The 16,783-nt window shown below is 40.1% G+C and overlaps 2 protein-coding genes across 6 annotated transcripts; one reads left to right on the top strand and one right to left on the bottom strand.

Annotated features, from left to right (window-relative positions):
• Window positions 1-41: 41 nt before the first annotated feature.
• Window positions 42-10,923, bottom strand: tmco3 (transmembrane and coiled-coil domains 3). 3 transcript variants are annotated; one of them, XM_010786568.1, is made up of 17 exons: window positions 10,814-10,923; window positions 9,477-9,533; window positions 8,707-8,800; window positions 7,877-8,190; window positions 6,952-7,119; window positions 6,565-6,744; window positions 5,476-5,676; window positions 4,967-5,095; window positions 4,381-4,473; window positions 3,860-4,052; window positions 3,548-3,643; window positions 3,343-3,460; window positions 3,058-3,253; window positions 2,533-2,683; window positions 2,366-2,445; window positions 2,111-2,260; window positions 42-789 (listed from the first exon to the last, which is right to left on the bottom strand). In XM_010786568.1, the coding sequence occupies exons 4-17, from the start codon at window positions 8,132-8,134 to the stop codon at window positions 676-678; spliced, it is 2,127 nt and encodes a 708-aa protein (XP_010784870.1). In that variant the 5' UTR covers window positions 8,135-8,190; window positions 8,707-8,800; window positions 9,477-9,533; window positions 10,814-10,923; the 3' UTR covers window positions 42-675. The 3 variants fall into 3 exon arrangements, with proteins under 3 accessions (XP_010784870.1, XP_010784862.1, XP_010784876.1); XM_010786560.1 differs by lacking the exon at window positions 10,814-10,923 and having other exon boundaries at window positions 9,477-9,566; XM_010786574.1 differs by lacking the exons at window positions 3,548-3,643; window positions 10,814-10,923 and having other exon boundaries at window positions 9,477-9,566.
• Window positions 9,648-16,073, top strand: dcun1d2b (DCN1, defective in cullin neddylation 1, domain containing 2b). Of its 3 annotated transcripts, none has more exons than XM_010786599.1 (7): window positions 9,648-9,736; window positions 11,522-11,738; window positions 12,324-12,492; window positions 12,810-12,940; window positions 13,062-13,144; window positions 13,395-13,491; window positions 13,729-16,073. In XM_010786599.1, the coding sequence occupies exons 2-7, from the start codon at window positions 11,564-11,566 to the stop codon at window positions 13,803-13,805; spliced, it is 732 nt and encodes a 243-aa protein (XP_010784901.1). In that variant the 5' UTR covers window positions 9,648-9,736; window positions 11,522-11,563; the 3' UTR covers window positions 13,806-16,073. The 3 variants fall into 3 exon arrangements, with proteins under 3 accessions (XP_010784901.1, XP_010784894.1, XP_010784886.1); XM_010786592.1 differs by lacking the exon at window positions 9,648-9,736 and adding an exon at window positions 10,532-10,581; XM_010786584.1 differs by lacking the exon at window positions 9,648-9,736 and adding an exon at window positions 11,012-11,118.
• Window positions 16,074-16,783: the final 710 nt, after the last annotated feature.

The raw sequence follows: 16,783 nt of genomic DNA, 5'->3' as shown, positions 1-16,783 counted from the left end.
TTGATCTGTTTGGTATTTTGAGCAAAACACTTCATAGACATGTTTTTATATATTTTTATATATCTGAGACCTATGCTATTGCCTAAAAATAGCATGATAGGTGCACTTTAAGTAATCCGACCATTTCTCTCATTCATATAAGAAGAGCCAACATATAGAGTTCAGATTTTGTTCCAGATTGTTGCAAGGAATTAGACAAACTTGAAGTTGAAAGTGCAATAACAACTGAGGAGGATGTAGTTCAGTTGAATTTATATAATCGGGACAGTAGAGTTTCTGTATGTTCTTCATAATGCAGGAGAAAGTGCATTAAAACCATCGGAACACTAGGAAGGATATCGAGGACTTGTGCTTCTTCATTGAACTGATCCTATTGACGGTTCTTTAAAGTCACAGATGATGTTGTGCTTTTACGAAGAGTGGATGACATGGTGGATGGCGTTTACATTTCATAGATTTGTTGGGAAATCATTTTGGCCTGTGCTATAATAAAACAAGCCATTCAACAGTATAATGATTAGATGGTCCAGGTTTAATGTTTGTGGTAGGAAGGAATCAGTGTCTTTTAAATGAAGAACAAGTAGTTCTGGTCCAACCTTTCTGAAAGGCCAAATAAGACTTAGATTCTGCTCCTCAGAGTTACACAGGGACGTGTTTTTCCAGAAGCTCATGTGGTCATGTGATTGTTTTTCGTTCGACCCGGGGAACCCATTTATGTGTGGTGACCTTCCACAGCACCGGGGCCAGCAGCAGACTGAGGGTGGTGACGCTGAGAACCAGCAGGTACACCTGAGCAGAGACACGGAAAAAAACTTTTAATAGAATATAATCATGAATGTTAGAGTTAATTCAATGTTTCTCACCACAGAGTGAATAGCTGTTGTTTTTAAAAGACAAAAGAGGAACATTTGAATGGTTGGTTTTCTTATATAACATGTGGTATATACGCACGTAGGGTTGCAAAATTCCGGGAATTTTCAAAGATGGAAACTTTCCATGGGAATTTAAGGGAATAAACTGGGAATTTTCTAAATTGAAGGTTGGCTCTTCATAGGGAACTTAAATATAGTTGGGGAAAGTATATTTTAGCATAATCTTGACTAACACAAACAGATGCCATTCAAGTACACTTGAATATCCATGCCATTCCTCAATCACATGCACATAGCACACTGCTATTGAGACCACACACCCTACAGGCACTGTGCATTCCTCCATCACATGCACAGATGATTTCTTGTTTGCCCTCACAAAAGGGACTTATACAGATCCAAATTATATAGACAATATAGACAATTAAAAAATAGACATTTATGTTCATTTTTGAGTGAGTGGTGTTGGGGGGATGAGTAATATTTAACTCAACATTCATGTTTTTGTTCTTCAATGAAACAATTGAAACTTGTTCTGTTCTACTTACAAATAAATCTGTTGAAATGTCATGTTTTTTTTAATTGTATCATTTTGCATGGATGTTTTCTTATGACAAAACAAAATGTTTATATTTATGCTTTGATATGATACAATTTGATTACATTACCCTCAATTCCCAGTTAGTTCCCATAAATTCCCATGGAAGGTTTCCAATATGGAATATTTCCAAAATTCCCCAGTTTAACTTCCCATGGAAATTTACGGGAAATGTTCCGCCACTTTGCAACCCTATACGCACGTAGACCGCTGTGGTTTGATCAACCCTAATTTTGAGATACAAGTCTCAGAGATATTATGAAATATATTTGAGCAGCTCAGCGTTTAACAGATTAGAAACCTCAGTGGACGTATCTAAAAATCCGGATACATAAAACAAAACTTCCTCTAGATAAAAAAAATTACTGTAGCAATTGTGATGTAATCAGATAATTGCTACAGATGTTTCATCAAGCAAACATTTAAAATATAATTTAGTTTGAGCATTTTAAATGTCAAAATTATTTTTTCTGAGTATTTGAAAATAACATTTGGGGATTTTATAAATGTATAGAAATAATTCTAAAGACTATTCAGTAAAGAAAACAATTGTTATTTGTTTTCCAAATGTTGTGTGTTCATAAAAAACTTACAAAGTGCTTCATATATAAAAAAATCACAATAATTAAATATCACTGACCTCTCTGGAGATGATGCCAGCGCGGCGCGCACGGCTGCCCAGGACGAAGGAGAACTCGCTGACCTGAGCCAGGCCGGCTGACACGATCCAACGAATGTGTCGAGAGCCTGGAGGAAGGATGAACGACAGCACTAGGACGGCCATCATGAACTGGGAGGAACATGATGAGAGGAGTCAGTGGAAAGAAGGAGGACTGAGAGTGCGGCAAAGAATAACCGGAGAAGAAAATGACAAACAGAAAGAAAAGTCCTGTACCTTCATAATGACGAGTGTGAAAGTTAACACCAGCAGGATGGTGAGTTCATACAGCACAAATGTCGGGAACACGTGGAGACCTGCGGCAGAACACAAGCGATGATACAGTCAAAGTCTGACTAATAAGTGTGCCATGGTAATAAAGCTGGGATCTGCCTTAAACTGACCGATGGAGGCGAAGAAGATGATGGCGAGGAAATCTCTGATGGGCTCGATGCATCCCATGACCTCCGTGGTGACCATGTGACCCTGTGTGGACAGCAGAGCTCCAGCCAGGAAACAGCCGAGCTCCATAGAAACATCTAAAAACTCTGTCACCTACCGACCAAATATGTACATATGCTGACAGTTATTTTACTCTTATTTTTTTACTCATCTCCTATTTCAAAGTCTTTTATTATTATTATCATTTTATTTTTTTTCTTGATTTTCTTGATTTTTGATTTTATTAATCTGTGTGAATCTTTGCTGTCCTGTTTTTTCACGCTTACCCTGTTGCTGCTTTGTACAACTGAATTTCCCCTTGGGGATTAATAAAGGTTCATCTTATCTTATCAAACAGCGAGAGAAAAATCAACACAAACAATATCTTCCTAAAAAGTTCAATAATGCTGTGGTGTAAGAGGAATATTAAACATTTGTAGAGAAATGCAGGACAAATAATAATACATATTTAAAAGCAAAGTGCGTACCGTCAGCATGAAAAAGACAAAAGCTGCCATCCCCAACACGAGGATCTCTTTGTTGCCTTTGCTCTCAGCATGCAGTTTCTTGTAGAAGGGGGCAATCAGGAAGGATTTGAGTAACAAACACAGCAGCAGCACAGCGGCCAGAGACACCACGATCTGGGCCAGGAGGTAAAGCACACGCAGACTCCCCAACAGGAAGCTGTGTTTCACAAAAGAGACAGCATGTTTAAGTAAGCGGTGTGTGCTTCTTGTTGAGGAGAGGACGCATGCAGAAAAAAAGAAACGGACCTTTCCACGTCTCCACTCTGTGCCTGGATCAGCGTTGGCATGGCGGCGATGAAGAGGCCGAGCTGAACATCTTGCATCACTAACATCCCGAGGAGAACGCTGCTGTAGTCCAGTTCACCTTTCTCACAGACACACATTAATGATTATTGTGCTCAAGAATTTCTCTAAATACATTATTTACATTGTTGAAGTGTGTGTACTGTACTTTTAGGTAGTGAGACTAAATCCTTTTCCACAGCTGCTTTAGATGAGAGCTCTTCAATTATTTCTGTATTTAGGCTTATTGGACAAACACAGCTGCCTACAGAGCAAAACAGGTTGAAAGTCACGCCTAACACTACGATGATATGACGTCATGGGGTGTTGCTTTAATAATTATAAAAAAATAAAAAACCCAGAAATATCCCATTTGTTTTTTTCAAGGGAACCAACAAGGTTAATGGCAATGTTATTTTTTAGGTTGGTTCACAGAATATGTCATCCTTGCAGTGATCTACGTTTATCTATGTGCACCTACCTTCTTTTTCTCGTTCCCCTCTGCTCCCCCCCGCCAGGAAGCGGGACACCAGTGGAGTGCTGGACAGGGACAGGCAGGTGGAAATGAAGACAGTCTGGGTGGGTCGAATATGTAGGACTTGACCCCACAACAGACCGGCCCCCACCATCATCAGACTGAGGTAACACGACCCCTGGACTGATGTCTTCCATACCTACACACACATCCACACACAGAGTATATATCAGTCCACCTTATGGATGTAAGCAGCCTACTAAAACAGATATATTTAACAATTGAAACTCTAACAGAAATGTTTTGATCTAAAACATTTGAAGGCATACACATCATGCTTAGGTGATTTATCAGGTACCTTGATTTACACAATAGGGAAAGTTAGAAGTAGGTATACCAAAAGAAAGATGATGGGAGCAGGAATAAACATTAAGTATAAAGTCCCTTCATGCAAGGTAAAGTCAACGGGTTTCAGATGTTTACAGAGTAATGTGGATCAAATGCCAAACTTTTTACTTTTGGTTTACCTTTTGAAGTCGCTCAGGTGAGAACTCCAGCCCGACCACAAAGAGAGTGAAGAACACACCCAGCTCCCCCAGAGTCTCCACCTGGACCATAGACTGCAAACAGACAGGGAAATTAACAACTAGAACGCACTGGCATCGTTCTTTAACTCTGATCTGACCTGCTGGCAGTTCAGACACACGGACACAGACAGACAGACAGACAGACACCTGCTGTAGTGTAGTGTCTGTGTGAGAGCTAGTTTAACCTGTGCACTGCTAATTGTTAGGAGATGTGCTCCAGTGTGTCTTTGTGTATTGTCTAAACGTTAGTCACTTTCTTTTGGAAGAAAGTTGTCCTTATTTACTAAGTTGTTTTAAAATTTGACTGGTGAGCCGCTTTACTTTTGTATTAATTAAAATCTCACTTTGTGGCTTCAGTAGACCGTTTCCTCTCCTTTTTCTCTCGCCCGGTTATTTTTGTGTTTTGTCACTTCCCTTTGTACCCCTAGTTTAGGAGGGAACGTACAAATTAATTGTTTGTTACGTTCCCTCCTAAACTAGGGGTACAAAGGGAAGTGACAAAACACACACACACACACACACACACCTTGATGCTGTTGAAGCCTGAGGGGCCGAGCAGGACCCCACAGATGATGTATCCAAACATGGGAGGAAGACCAATCAGAGAGCAGATCCAGCCGCAGGGCAGCGACAGCATCACCACCGACACCAAGTCCTACACACACAGTTTTTTGTGTAAATTTAAATCAAAGCTGCCCAACCTTAAACATCACATATTCAAGAAAATAAAAAATAAAAATAAAAAAATGGAATAGACAGCAACACAAACATTTTATTTTAATATAAATAGATATTTCTTAACTTAGCTCATAACATCCAGCATGAGCACTTTCCAGGAATGGCATGGAAGTGTCCCAGATTTACAAAAGAAATAGTGTTTGTGTTTGATTTTGGTTAAAGCAGGATGCAGTATCCCCAAACAAAAACATAGCAGTAAAATGTTGGTAACGTTTGAATGTATCACATACTAAAAACGGCCCTGTTTGTGCATTATCAAGGATTAATACCTAAGGAGCGTGAGTGTGAGGCACGGACCTTGATGAGGTGGTGGTCTGCTCTTGGCATGGTGGAGTCTCGTGGTTTAGTGAGGACGTACTGGTTGTTCTGAGAGTCGATGAGCATGCTCAGTCCCAGGTCATCCTCCACTTCCTTCTGCTTGGACTTGTTCTTCCTCTTTCCTCCATTTTCCTCGTCTTCCTCCACTCTCAACACTGCCTCCACATTTACTCCTTCCATCTATACAAACAGAGGGTATTTAAGGAGTCACAGATTACAAACTACTGTACTTTGTTAAAGGTCCCATGTCATGGCCATTTCTACTGATCAGAATTCCGTTGTTGAGGTCTACTAGAATAGATTTTTTATTGTGCAATTTTCCAAACTCACATTGGTTTCTCATACAGCATCTCTGTATAGTATGTGTATTCACTCTCTGTCCTAAACGGCTTGTTGGAGCTCCTCCCCCCCCTCCCTGTGAGCCCAGTGTGCTCTGATTGGTCGGGACGTTGCGAGGCTCGTTGCTGCGAGGAGCGGACAGGTTTCCAGGTCTGCGATACAGCGAGACACAGCGAAACTCATCCTGAGCACACACAAACACTCACAGCTGAAGTAAATACAATAAGTGTGGCTTGATATTGAGTAAGAAAAAGGTTTATAACGCTGTGAGAATGGGTCTGCGGAGAGCATTTCTCCACCATCCCAACTCGTCTAGTACCAACCAGGGAGCTCTATGCAAGTCAATGGGACTCCCAGTTAGTTGAAAATGTACGCTAAAGGTCCTGGTGTGTGAGGAGCTCCGCGGATTGGTTCATTTGTTTCTTCCGGGAACCGCATGACGTCATGCGGTTCCCGGAAGAAACAAAGATAAATGTCCAACGAGGCGTTCTGGGGCAGCATAGACAGGTCTTTTCTGTGTTAGAGTTGTACTCGCTACAGGGTGTACTTTGAGGGTTTGTGACTTTGGAGACCGTTTACATGCAGAAAAACCAACATAACACACAAGGGGACGGGTAATAACCGGAAAAGCATGACATGGGACCTTTAACAAGTGACTGATGATGGAATAATGACTGTTCAAGCTCCAGGAGTCTGAATTATATTAAGCAACCAGATGTGTTTTCTGACCTCTTTGTTGTTGTCAAAGGCGTGTTCCCCGATCTCCTCTTCCAGCCGGTCTGCTGCCTTCCTAACGTCCTCCAGGATCTCATCCAGCATGGACAGAGTTTTATTTTGAGCTAAAGCGCTCTTTAGAGCTGCCTGCTGGTGCTTCTCAGCAGCCACCAGTTCAACATACTCCTGCTCCTCCTAAAGAGATGGGTGTATAAAAACAAAAAACGATACAAACCTGTTTACACAAAACAGAAGACATTCAAGGATATATAGGAAACAATACACATGATATTACTCTGCCTTTCAGGGTTGGGCAATGTGCTTGACATCAATATCATAATATTTGTCTGGCATTGTTATATGTACATGTCATCATGATATGACAAATGGGTTCAGCCTCACCTTTATGGCTGCCTCCCTGAGGGCGGCCAGCCTCTGTCTGCTGCTCTCCTTAATGTTGACCACATCCCTGTAGTCTCCCTGCAACGCCCTCTGAAGGCTGTGCACCGCCTGGAACACCAGGTGCTCGCTCTCATTCAGCTCCTTCTGGAAAACCTCCAGGGTGTGAACCTGCAAGCAGACAGGGAGACATCAGACAGTCATTTAAATTAATATTATATATCTGGCATCATCTGTACTGAAATAAGGTCTTTATTTGACAAACTAGACGAGACGTCTTCATCAGATTAGCCAAGAGATATATTAATATGTCAAAATAGATCCAGATAACATGGGTTGAAATGGGATGAATTGTGTTAACTGAGAAGAAAAATGCATTTCATTTAGCTTAAAACAATCACACATGACCAGTGTGACAGATTTAAGTCGCATTTAGCAGTGAGGTTGCAAATTGCTCTGGTCCATTTGGTATTTTTTTTTCCGTGTCAAATTTTCATATAATCATTTAAATCATATATATAGATTATGTCTTATACTCTGATTGCCTTTTATTCGTTTGAATTGTATTTTTAGTATTTTATGTGTTTCACAGAGACATATGGGTTGACATTTCAGGAAGGGCAAAAGGTGGATTTGCAAATGGTTAAGGACTGAGGGGTTTTATAGTTTGATGGTGGGGATGTTTAGATCATGCCTAAGAGAATTGATGGGTGGGACCAGTTGGCGATTCTCTCTACTATATAGTGTGACTGTATGCTGTGTTCTGGGTGCAAAGCCATTTTATCCTTTAAGGATAAAATTGCTCTGTTCCTGCATTTGAGATCGATTTCAATTATATATAGACTTTCTTTATTACTTTATTAAATATAAAAAAAGACAAACTTTGTCCATGAATTATTTATCAGTTGAATTAGAATTTCCTCCACACCTGGAAGAGCCTCTCTGGATCTGAAAGGGTCCGGTCAAGTCTAACAGCATCAGCAGCGGCCGCCAGCTTCCTGACCGCCACATTCTTCTGTCTCAGGAGCCCCACCAGACGTTTGCAGTTGTTGTTCACCCAGCTGTGGCCGTGTGTCCCTCCTTTGCCCAGATAAAGCTTAATGGCATTCTTTGCCACCTGATCCTTGTGCAGCACAGCGAGTGCCCCCACCGTGCCAAGGCACAGCAGCCAACATACAACCTGCATCCAAAGCCCTACCTCTGTCTTCACCTGTATGTGAAGATCGATGAAGAGAAAGAGATCTGGAGATGAGAAAAGAAAAAGGATGTTTGTTACAATGATCAACAGGAAAAAACCATCAGGAGGAGACTAATTTAATGGAGATGTCAGGATCATTTTTTAGGTTAAGTGGCTTAAGCGGGGATTATTGAGAGAAGAACAAACAACTTGTTTTGGTATTTATGGGATGTGTTGAAGAAGGGACTTGAGTCTGACGAAAGCCATGAGGCAGCCTCAGACTGAGCTAAAACGTTCTGGAAGTATTTGTCCTTAAATGTGATGTAGATCATCTATTTATGTTTTACTCTGAGCTTTGTGTACTCAGTGGTTCTTTCTTTCTCAAGAGATGTCTAAATATTTGAATGATAATCTGACATGATATAAATGTTATACTTGCTATTCCACTTCCTCTAATGGGATTGCATTCCTACTTTTAAATACAAAAGTCTATTTTAGGAAACTCCTTTATTACAGCCCTTCTCTGACAAAATGTATACAAATACAAATGAATGACTGTTTGCATTTATGCTGTACCACACCTTTGAGAGCATGAGTCAAGTTGAAGGATTTTTACTCTCCAAACTGCTCCTCTGTCCTTCCTTCAACAGGACTGCTTCCACTCAGATACAGTTGCTAGAAATCAAAAGCACAATTCACATACTGTTATAGATTGTTTTATGACAATGCAGTACAATTCATAAAATTATTATAAAACTGGCTTGTGGATAAAAACGTAATCTGAAAATTAACGAATAAAGGAGTTAAAGAAATGTAGTAAACTAGTATTAACTGGCAGTATAAGTATAAGAAAGTACAACAAAAAAAGTGCAGTACTCTTTCGCAGTGGTGGGATCACCACTTTTCTAACACATGAAGTAATCTTGACAATTTGGATATTATTAATCGGAAAATATCATACAATGATGATATTATATGTTTAGATACCCCACAGTATTAAAACTAGTTAGAAGTATCTACACCTTTACCAAATACAATATTAAAGTTATGGAGCATAAATGCATCAATAATTATGATTAATACTGCTAGATGCATGTACATATATACAATTATAAATACCAACACCTCCATGCCAAAGGGGAAATAATTAATATATCATCCATTCCCTACAATCAAAAACATGACAGTCAAGCGTCACATCATACAAACCAGAACACACAGCCAAGTCACGACTGACGTTTCAGGAAATGCCATGGGGAGGTGAAATTAAGAATTAGCTTAATGTCCCAAACACTAAAAGAAAAACAAACAAATGAAGATAAAAAGAAAGAAAGGCAGTAGGCCTACCTACCTGTGAAATATGTGACCTGTCCCGGTTTTCAGCTGTACTCCACGACTGAAGGAGAAGCTGGAGAAGAAGGGAACAATCATGCTGTTGTACCGCAGCACCAACACCCCCCCCTCCTCCCCCTCCCCTGCTGCCACATAGCTGAAGCCAGCGTCGGTGCAGGCGTTCACCGGCTTGCGACCAACTTCATGTTTACTTCGACCTCAAGCAGTGGGTAACACTATTCTTGCTAGCAAACTGGGTGCTAGCGTAACTTCATCCAGGTAGGTGCGACAAAAACCCTGTTAAAGTTGGACCATTCTTTAAAAATGTGTACAAAGTTCAACCTGTTTTCTCTTCTGGAGCTGTAAGTAAAGCGAAGTTGGAATCCTTAAAGCTGTCAGACCAGCTTCAGCCAGCTGAGTCCACACACTCCCATGACACCGAGGCTAAGGCTAACACTACAATGCTAACATTAGCTGAATAAGTTAGCTACACGTCTCAGCAACATTTATGAGATAGGGCTGATCAAGACGTGTCAATGTATAACTTTAACACTAAGCGAAACTAAACAACTGCTGCATTGTTTTCTGATTTAACTTTGATTTATATTAAGATTAAGTTACTTCCGAAACATCTTGATCAGCTTTTATATGGGAGTTGTAGTTTTTATGATGTTATGTTTTCTTACGCGATCGTGCCAACTGCATTGTGACAGCTGGTTAAATATACTTTTATTGGTCTTAACTCTCGCTTAATATTATACATTCACTTTTCCAACAACAACAAACCCGTTTACATAAGCTCAAAGACGAGTTTCCTCGACTGTCCTGCTCAAAACTTGTATTTTGAATGTGGTGGTAAACACAGCTACACATAGGTTTTAATGTGACTTTTTTTAGTTTACATACTATTTGTTAGAAGTATTTTGAGAAGAAATCCATATTTTGCTGAAAAAGAGGTGTTTTAATGCAGTAAAGTATTGAAAAACACAGACCCTGTGGCATTACAGCACTATGGAACTACACTTCCCATGAACAGTGTGCCTCTACTGTAGCGCAGTTCTTTTCACGCATGCGCACCAGGATAATTGGATATCAAGTGGGCCAAAACAGCGTGTGATAAAATGGTATGTAGAATAAAAATAAGAAAACAGTGCTAATCTCTAGCTCCGTTAAACAAGTCCACAACCCGATAACGTATGGCACTACCGTAAAGCGGGGGGCACACCGATACAGGAGACCGGGGTGTCCTCTGCCAAGTGTCGCATAGCCAGGGTGATGTATGTCGGGAATATGAGGGAAATGGAAGGTCAGTTGTTGGTATTTTGAGATCAGGACACCAGTACTTGCCGCACGTACCTTTCCCTTTTTGGTAACTCGCCTGTAGTGTGCCCCGGGTCAGGAGAGAGCATGCCAGAGCGAAACGTCCAGGGTCACCACACACTGCTCTGTCACCGTGAATCTGCTGTTTTGATTATCGGGTGGGTCAGGTCTGCAGTTCGGCAAAGACGTGCAATCCTCCCGATGACTGTCTAGTTTAAGTGAACAGGAGGAGGTCTTTTTGTAAACTAACGGGACTTTACGCTGGGCTATTGAGTGGAGGTTTTGGTTTTCCGTAATGTACTAATGGCTGATGCGCGCATGATATGAGTCCTACTGATCAGGTATAATAGCAAGTGTTATTTATCCACATCCAACTGTGTGTGTGTACAGTTTAAGTACAGAAAGTTTAGGCTGAGTGTTGCCGATGCGCAGCCTCAACTATACATGCATATCTGTGCATCCATTTACCATAACACTAGATTACCGCCTGTCTACACCCTCAGGTTCCTGCAGCCCCCAGGTTGTGTGTGCAGAAAATAGTTAGAAATCATTTGTTTGTTAATATGCACCATTCAAACACAGTAACAACTGAAATGATAAAGGCTTCTGCATTTAAACAAAACATTACATCTCTGTGTTAAAATTCTGCTTTAATAATTGTATTGTTTCACTTGATGTTGTGCTTGCATGGTGCACATCCTGACACAGCCCTTAATGTATCTTGTGTACAACTTTGTTTCACAGCAAAAGTTGAAGTCATCGCAGAAGGACAAGGTTCGGCAGTTCATGTCCTTCACGCAGGCCGGGGAGAGGACAGCCGTGTACTGCCTAACGCAGAATGACTGGAAACTAGAAGTCGCCACAGATAATTACTTCCAAAATCCAGACCTATACTACAAAGAATCCATGAAAACCTCAGTGGACCGCAAGAAGCTGGAACAGCTCTACAACAGATACAAAGGCAAGTGTTTCAAAACTAATGTTAAAGGTCCCCTATTATACTGTTTTTTATCAATATATTATAGGTCTCAGATATATACAAAACTGAAGTGTTTGGCTCGAAATACCAAACAGATCATGCATTGTAGCATCCCATAATCCCCTCTGTTTCAGCCCTATTTCAAAAGTGCTGATTCTCTGTCTGTTGCTTTAGATGAAAATAAGGAGCCCCTCCCCACGCCCCTCTGAGAGATATTTGGTTAAAAAGAACACAATGGTGCTCTAGGAGGAGATTCAGGGGATAAGGGGGGGGGTGTTACCTTGGTTGGTTATTGGCTAATGGTTACACAAGCGAAAACATCGTTATGACATCATCAATTGGCCAAAATCTGATCAGCTCATTTTCAGACAGGTTTTTATACGAATGGATTCAGGACAAGAAGTGAGCGAATCTTTTTTCCTGAAACTTTCAGAATCGGTTTACACAGAGAGGACACATGTTTGTGTATAAAAGACATGAAAAAGTGGATTTTGCATATTAGGTTCCCTTTAACATTAGCACCGTTTACCTTGCCAGTCTGTAACACTTTGGCATCTGTGTTTGCAGACCCCCAAGATGAAAACAAGATAGGTATCGATGGCGTCCAGCAGTTCTGTGACGACCTGATCCTGGATCCAGCTAGCGTGAGCATCCTTGTGGTGGCATGGAAGTTCAGAGCGGCCACGCAGTGCGAGTTCAGCAGAAAGGAGTTCCTGGATGGCATGGCTGAGCTAGGGTGAGCAACACTGGTACTGAAATCTACAACATTTGATTAAGAAGTCACCTCATTCTCAACAGTTCATTGCCATGATAATTGTAATGTAAAGACGTTTTTAGAACTTTTGTTTTTTATGATGCCCAAATATTTAAGCTCAAGCTGCACAACAATCACTCTGTACAAAATAACAGTCACTTCAATATTATGAGAATGCACCAATGTACATGTATTTCGATCTCTCTATCTATACACACAAACTGGAAGATTTACAATAAAGTTGACTTTGACTTTGATATTTTGTTAAAATGTTTAATGATTCCTAATGTCTCCTTTAGCTGTGACAGTCCAGAAAAACTCAAGGCCATCCTTCCCAGACTAGAGCAGGAGCTGAAAGACACTGGGAAGTTCAAAGACTTCTACCAGTTTACCTTCAATTTTGCCAAAAACCCAGGCCAGAAAGGTTTAGGTAAGTTTAAGAACAAAACATGAAGAATAGAAGAACATGTATAAAAAGGGTGTTACTTGTTGTTTAACAGATTTTATCTGGACAAAAAATGTAAAAAGTCTTAATCTACTTTGTGTTTTAGACCTGGAGATGGCTGTCGCCTATTGGAATCTAGTTCTCACTGGTCGCTTTAAGTTTTTGGATCTCTGGAACCGCTTCCTGGTGGTAAGCAAGAACATTTTATACATTCAGAATAGTTCTTCCGCATATTCTGTCCATCTCATTTACAAAGTCCCTGTGAAGAAGAACAATACTAGAATCACTACAGTCAAAAATCAAAAATAACCAGTACATTAAACACAATTTTGACACATTGCCAACAACCACTAAGGTTCATAAAAGCTGTTGAATGGAGTTTTAGTGATTTTGTAATAATGTTTATCCCTCAATGTTCCTGTCACTGTGCTGCATTCAGGAGCATCACAAACGCTCCATTCCTAAAGACACGTGGAACCTCCTCCTTGACTTCGGCAATATGATCACAGACGACATGTCAAACTACGATGAGGAAGGTGAGGTTTTTAAAGCAGGATAAAGTCATGTGAACACATCTGAGTGGTTAATTCAACACTGAAAGATGAATTCTGGCTGATCACATACACTTTTATTACTGATAATGCAGTTAGTCCCCCTGATTAACCCAGACTACAGCCAACATCTTTTCAAGTTTGTACTGCTTGCATTAACATCATGTGTGTGTTGATAACAAGATTTCATTGAGATGTAACTACTATTTTTCTCTCTCTCAGGGGCGTGGCCTGTCCTCATAGACGACTTTGTGGAGTTTGCTCGGCCGATTGTGACGAGTAAGCGCAACATGACATAGTGTTTGTCCCGGCTTCATGCAGCAAATGGAGTTTGTGTTTCTCCCAATTTTCTTCTTTTTTTGAATGAGGATTTTCATACAAATGAGCCAAAAAGAGAGTACTTCTCAATAAGCCTGTCTGCAGCTTGATGTTAGGATTGTTCCTCAAACTGTATAAGATGCCTTGACCAGGAACAGTGCAAGAGGAAAACAGGAGGGGAATCAACAGGAGAAAGATTAATTATGTTTTTTTTTTGGCAAAGACAGACTTTGTTATTGCAATATGGAAATGTTGAGTACCCTGAGAACTCTTCACCAATGGGTGTGGCTTGGAACTGCTGCTGACTTTCTCACTAAGCTGCACCCTCGGCACAGTCAGGAGGGAAGGTAACGGTGAACCCTCAGCACACGCAGAAGATTAACTTATAGATGCAGTAGGATGTGGCCTCTCACATTGTCAATTGTGAATGGGACAGTCTGTTCAAATCTGCATGTTTATGTCAGCTAGTGTGAAGCAGTGCCACTGATGTTGAGGAGGGGAGAAAAACATAGAAGTCTACATTATTTTCACTGAGATTGCGAGTGTGGAGCTCTCTTACAATCACACTGAGAGAAGTGTGTGTGTGTGTGTGTGTGTGTGTGTGTGTGTGTGTGTGTGTGTGTGTGTGTGTGTGTGTATTTTTTAAGGGAGGTAAACATATGGCCTCCTTTACAATGCTTAATATTTTCATTTGGTTTTATGATATTAGAAGTTAAGAAATTATGATTCACCTTAACTAGCCAGAGAGAAAGAAAGGGTTCAAGTCAACATTTTGTATTCACACTATTGGACAGAGCGGCATGCTTTTCAAGCTCAGCACCAGCAGAATCATGTTGTTACAGCCGTAACACGCTGTATACCAATAGGAATAAGAAAGATCCAATTTTAAAGAAACCGAAATGTATATCTGAGAAAACAGGTAATGACATTTATAATCATGATTGGTACATTGGTTAGATCCTCATGTTTTAAATGCCTCTGCATTAAATACTTGACTTTTATGTTGCAGTGTGTGTACTGCTGTACAAAGAGAGACTGACTGGCACATTGACTGTTTATCAGCCAGGTGATTTGCCAACTGTGCAAACTGCACTGATTTACACTTTTCTGTTGTAGGACTTTTCTTTATCAGGCAGTACTGTACACAGCTACTCAGTTTACTTGACTGTAGCTTCACTAACACATCAGACTTTTTAAATGAACATCTACATCCGAGCTAAGAGTATTTGAACTGTTAGTTTACACTGTTTGAGTTTTAGCCTGTTGCTTATCATGAATTAGTGACTAGTGCAATGGTGGCATGTTTAAGTAACTACCACAGAGCAAAACATGTCACTTTGAGAACAGTGCTCAACAGTACTTGCACTGCCATCTAGCGGTGCAATGCTTTTTCTCCAAACAAGATGTAGTGTTGCTCTTTAAGTGCAGTTATGAACTTTAAATGCACCGCGCTTTCCTGGTCTAAAGAGTGTGGCAGAAGGTAGAGCTCAGGTTCCAGTCGTCCTCTCTCACAGTGCAGGTGGCTTCCTGCACCTGCATCACTATTTGCCATCTTACTATGCTGTCTAGTTCTACCAATTGTCACTATGATAAAACTATGTTATTAAGTGAGGATGTATTATCCTGCAACAAATCTCAAATCCAACTACAGTTGTAATGATTGCCTTTTGTTTTTTAAGTAGACAAACTTGTGTTTAAGTTTGCATATATGTAGGCACAGGTCATAACTAAGGTGGGGTGTGTTAAGTTGACTTTCAGAGTGGATCGGGATGGGAATTTATTATTATTTTTGTCTCTGACTGAATGCAATCGAGTGGCAAATGAAACAGCTTTATTATGACTGTAAAACAGTCACTGTAGCAGCTGGTACATATATCATATGTGTTGGTGGAATCAAATACCCTGTATAACTTTCTGACCGTTGAAGTTGTGCACAGACCACCAGCACAGCCAGATGGTGTGAAAGCTTTTCCCAGTTGATTGTGGACAGAATTATCTGGCATCCTCTGTGGATTTGGAGCAAGAAAATGTAACCTCTTTCGGTTGTTCAGTTTGCTCACATGGTACATTTGGTACGTGTTTATTTATCAAATGTCTGGTCAATTGTGTCAAGTCATGCAGATCATTCTTATCAAAACAGTATTATTGTTGCCAGCAAGAAAACAGGTATTTACAGAATATTATGTTTTGTCACAAAAGCATTGTTTTCTTTTAGAAAGTTGTGAATAAAGCATGTTGTTTTTAAAGAGCCTTGTGAAGGTTTGTCTCTGTCTAACAAGTTAGTATATTGCACAGTTAAGCAGAGTTGTGTTGTGCAGAAATCAATATCCTCAGATTCATATTTTTCTGAAAATCAAGAGGAGTCAGGACATGGCAAATGCAAAAATGCAGCTAAAATATAAAAGTTGATCTTCAGTTTGAAAAATATGTTGTACATTTAATCAAACAAAACTGTTATTAAGCAAGTCACATGTTAAGCAAGATCATCAGGAACTAATATTGTTAGTTTTTTATTTAAAACCTAATTCTGAATAGTTAATTTGGATTGGATAGCAGTATTCTGTAACATTTAAACAATAATAATGTTATGATATCACTAAAGGTTCACTGTGATAATACAGAGTTTGTCTCAGCTATTGCTTTGCTCTATTCAGAAGAGACCCTTAATTCAGCAGGTATTTACACAGACTGATTTTAGTGATATAGAAGGTGGAAGTAATAAATCAAACATAATATCCGTACTTCTGATTGTGTGTTTACAATGAAATATGTCAGCTTGGTAACAGTTGTCCATTATCAGGTTGCATTCCTGCATCATATCATCATTGTCCCCTCTGGTAATGTCTACTGCTACTGAGTATGTGAAGGGCGACATTCAAAAACATATACATAAATGAATGGTTGGAAACGATTTCACAAAAAAGGTGTGAGGAATAAAATAACCCAAGGGAGGGGATGT

Source organism: Notothenia coriiceps, unplaced genomic scaffold (assembly GCF_000735185.1).
Source record: "Notothenia coriiceps isolate Sejong01 unplaced genomic scaffold, NC01 NC01_scaffold00001080, whole genome shotgun sequence".
In the NCBI taxonomy this organism is placed as follows: domain Eukaryota; kingdom Metazoa; phylum Chordata; class Actinopteri; order Perciformes; family Nototheniidae; genus Notothenia; species Notothenia coriiceps.
This window is presented reverse-complemented; position numbering and strand designations above follow the sequence as displayed.

Coding starts and splice junctions, on each gene's coding strand:
- tmco3 (XM_010786568.1), bottom strand. CDS start 8,134: ATGCAGGTTGTATGTTGGCTGCTGTGCCTTGGCACGGTGGGGGCACTC. Junction 3,461..3,547: donor TTTAGTCTCACTACCTAAAA/GTACAGTACACA, acceptor TCTGTGAGAAAG/GTGAACTGGACTACAGCAGC. Junction 3,254..3,342: donor CAGAGTGGAGACGTGGAAAG/GTCCGTTTCTTT, acceptor TGTGAAACACAG/CTTCCTGTTGGGGAGTCTGC.
- dcun1d2b (XM_010786584.1), top strand. Junction 12,941..13,061: donor CCCAGGCCAGAAAGGTTTAG/GTAAGTTTAAGA, acceptor TTTGTGTTTTAG/ACCTGGAGATGGCTGTCGCC. Junction 13,492..13,728: donor GTCAAACTACGATGAGGAAG/GTGAGGTTTTTA, acceptor TCTCTCTCTCAG/GGGCGTGGCCTGTCCTCATA.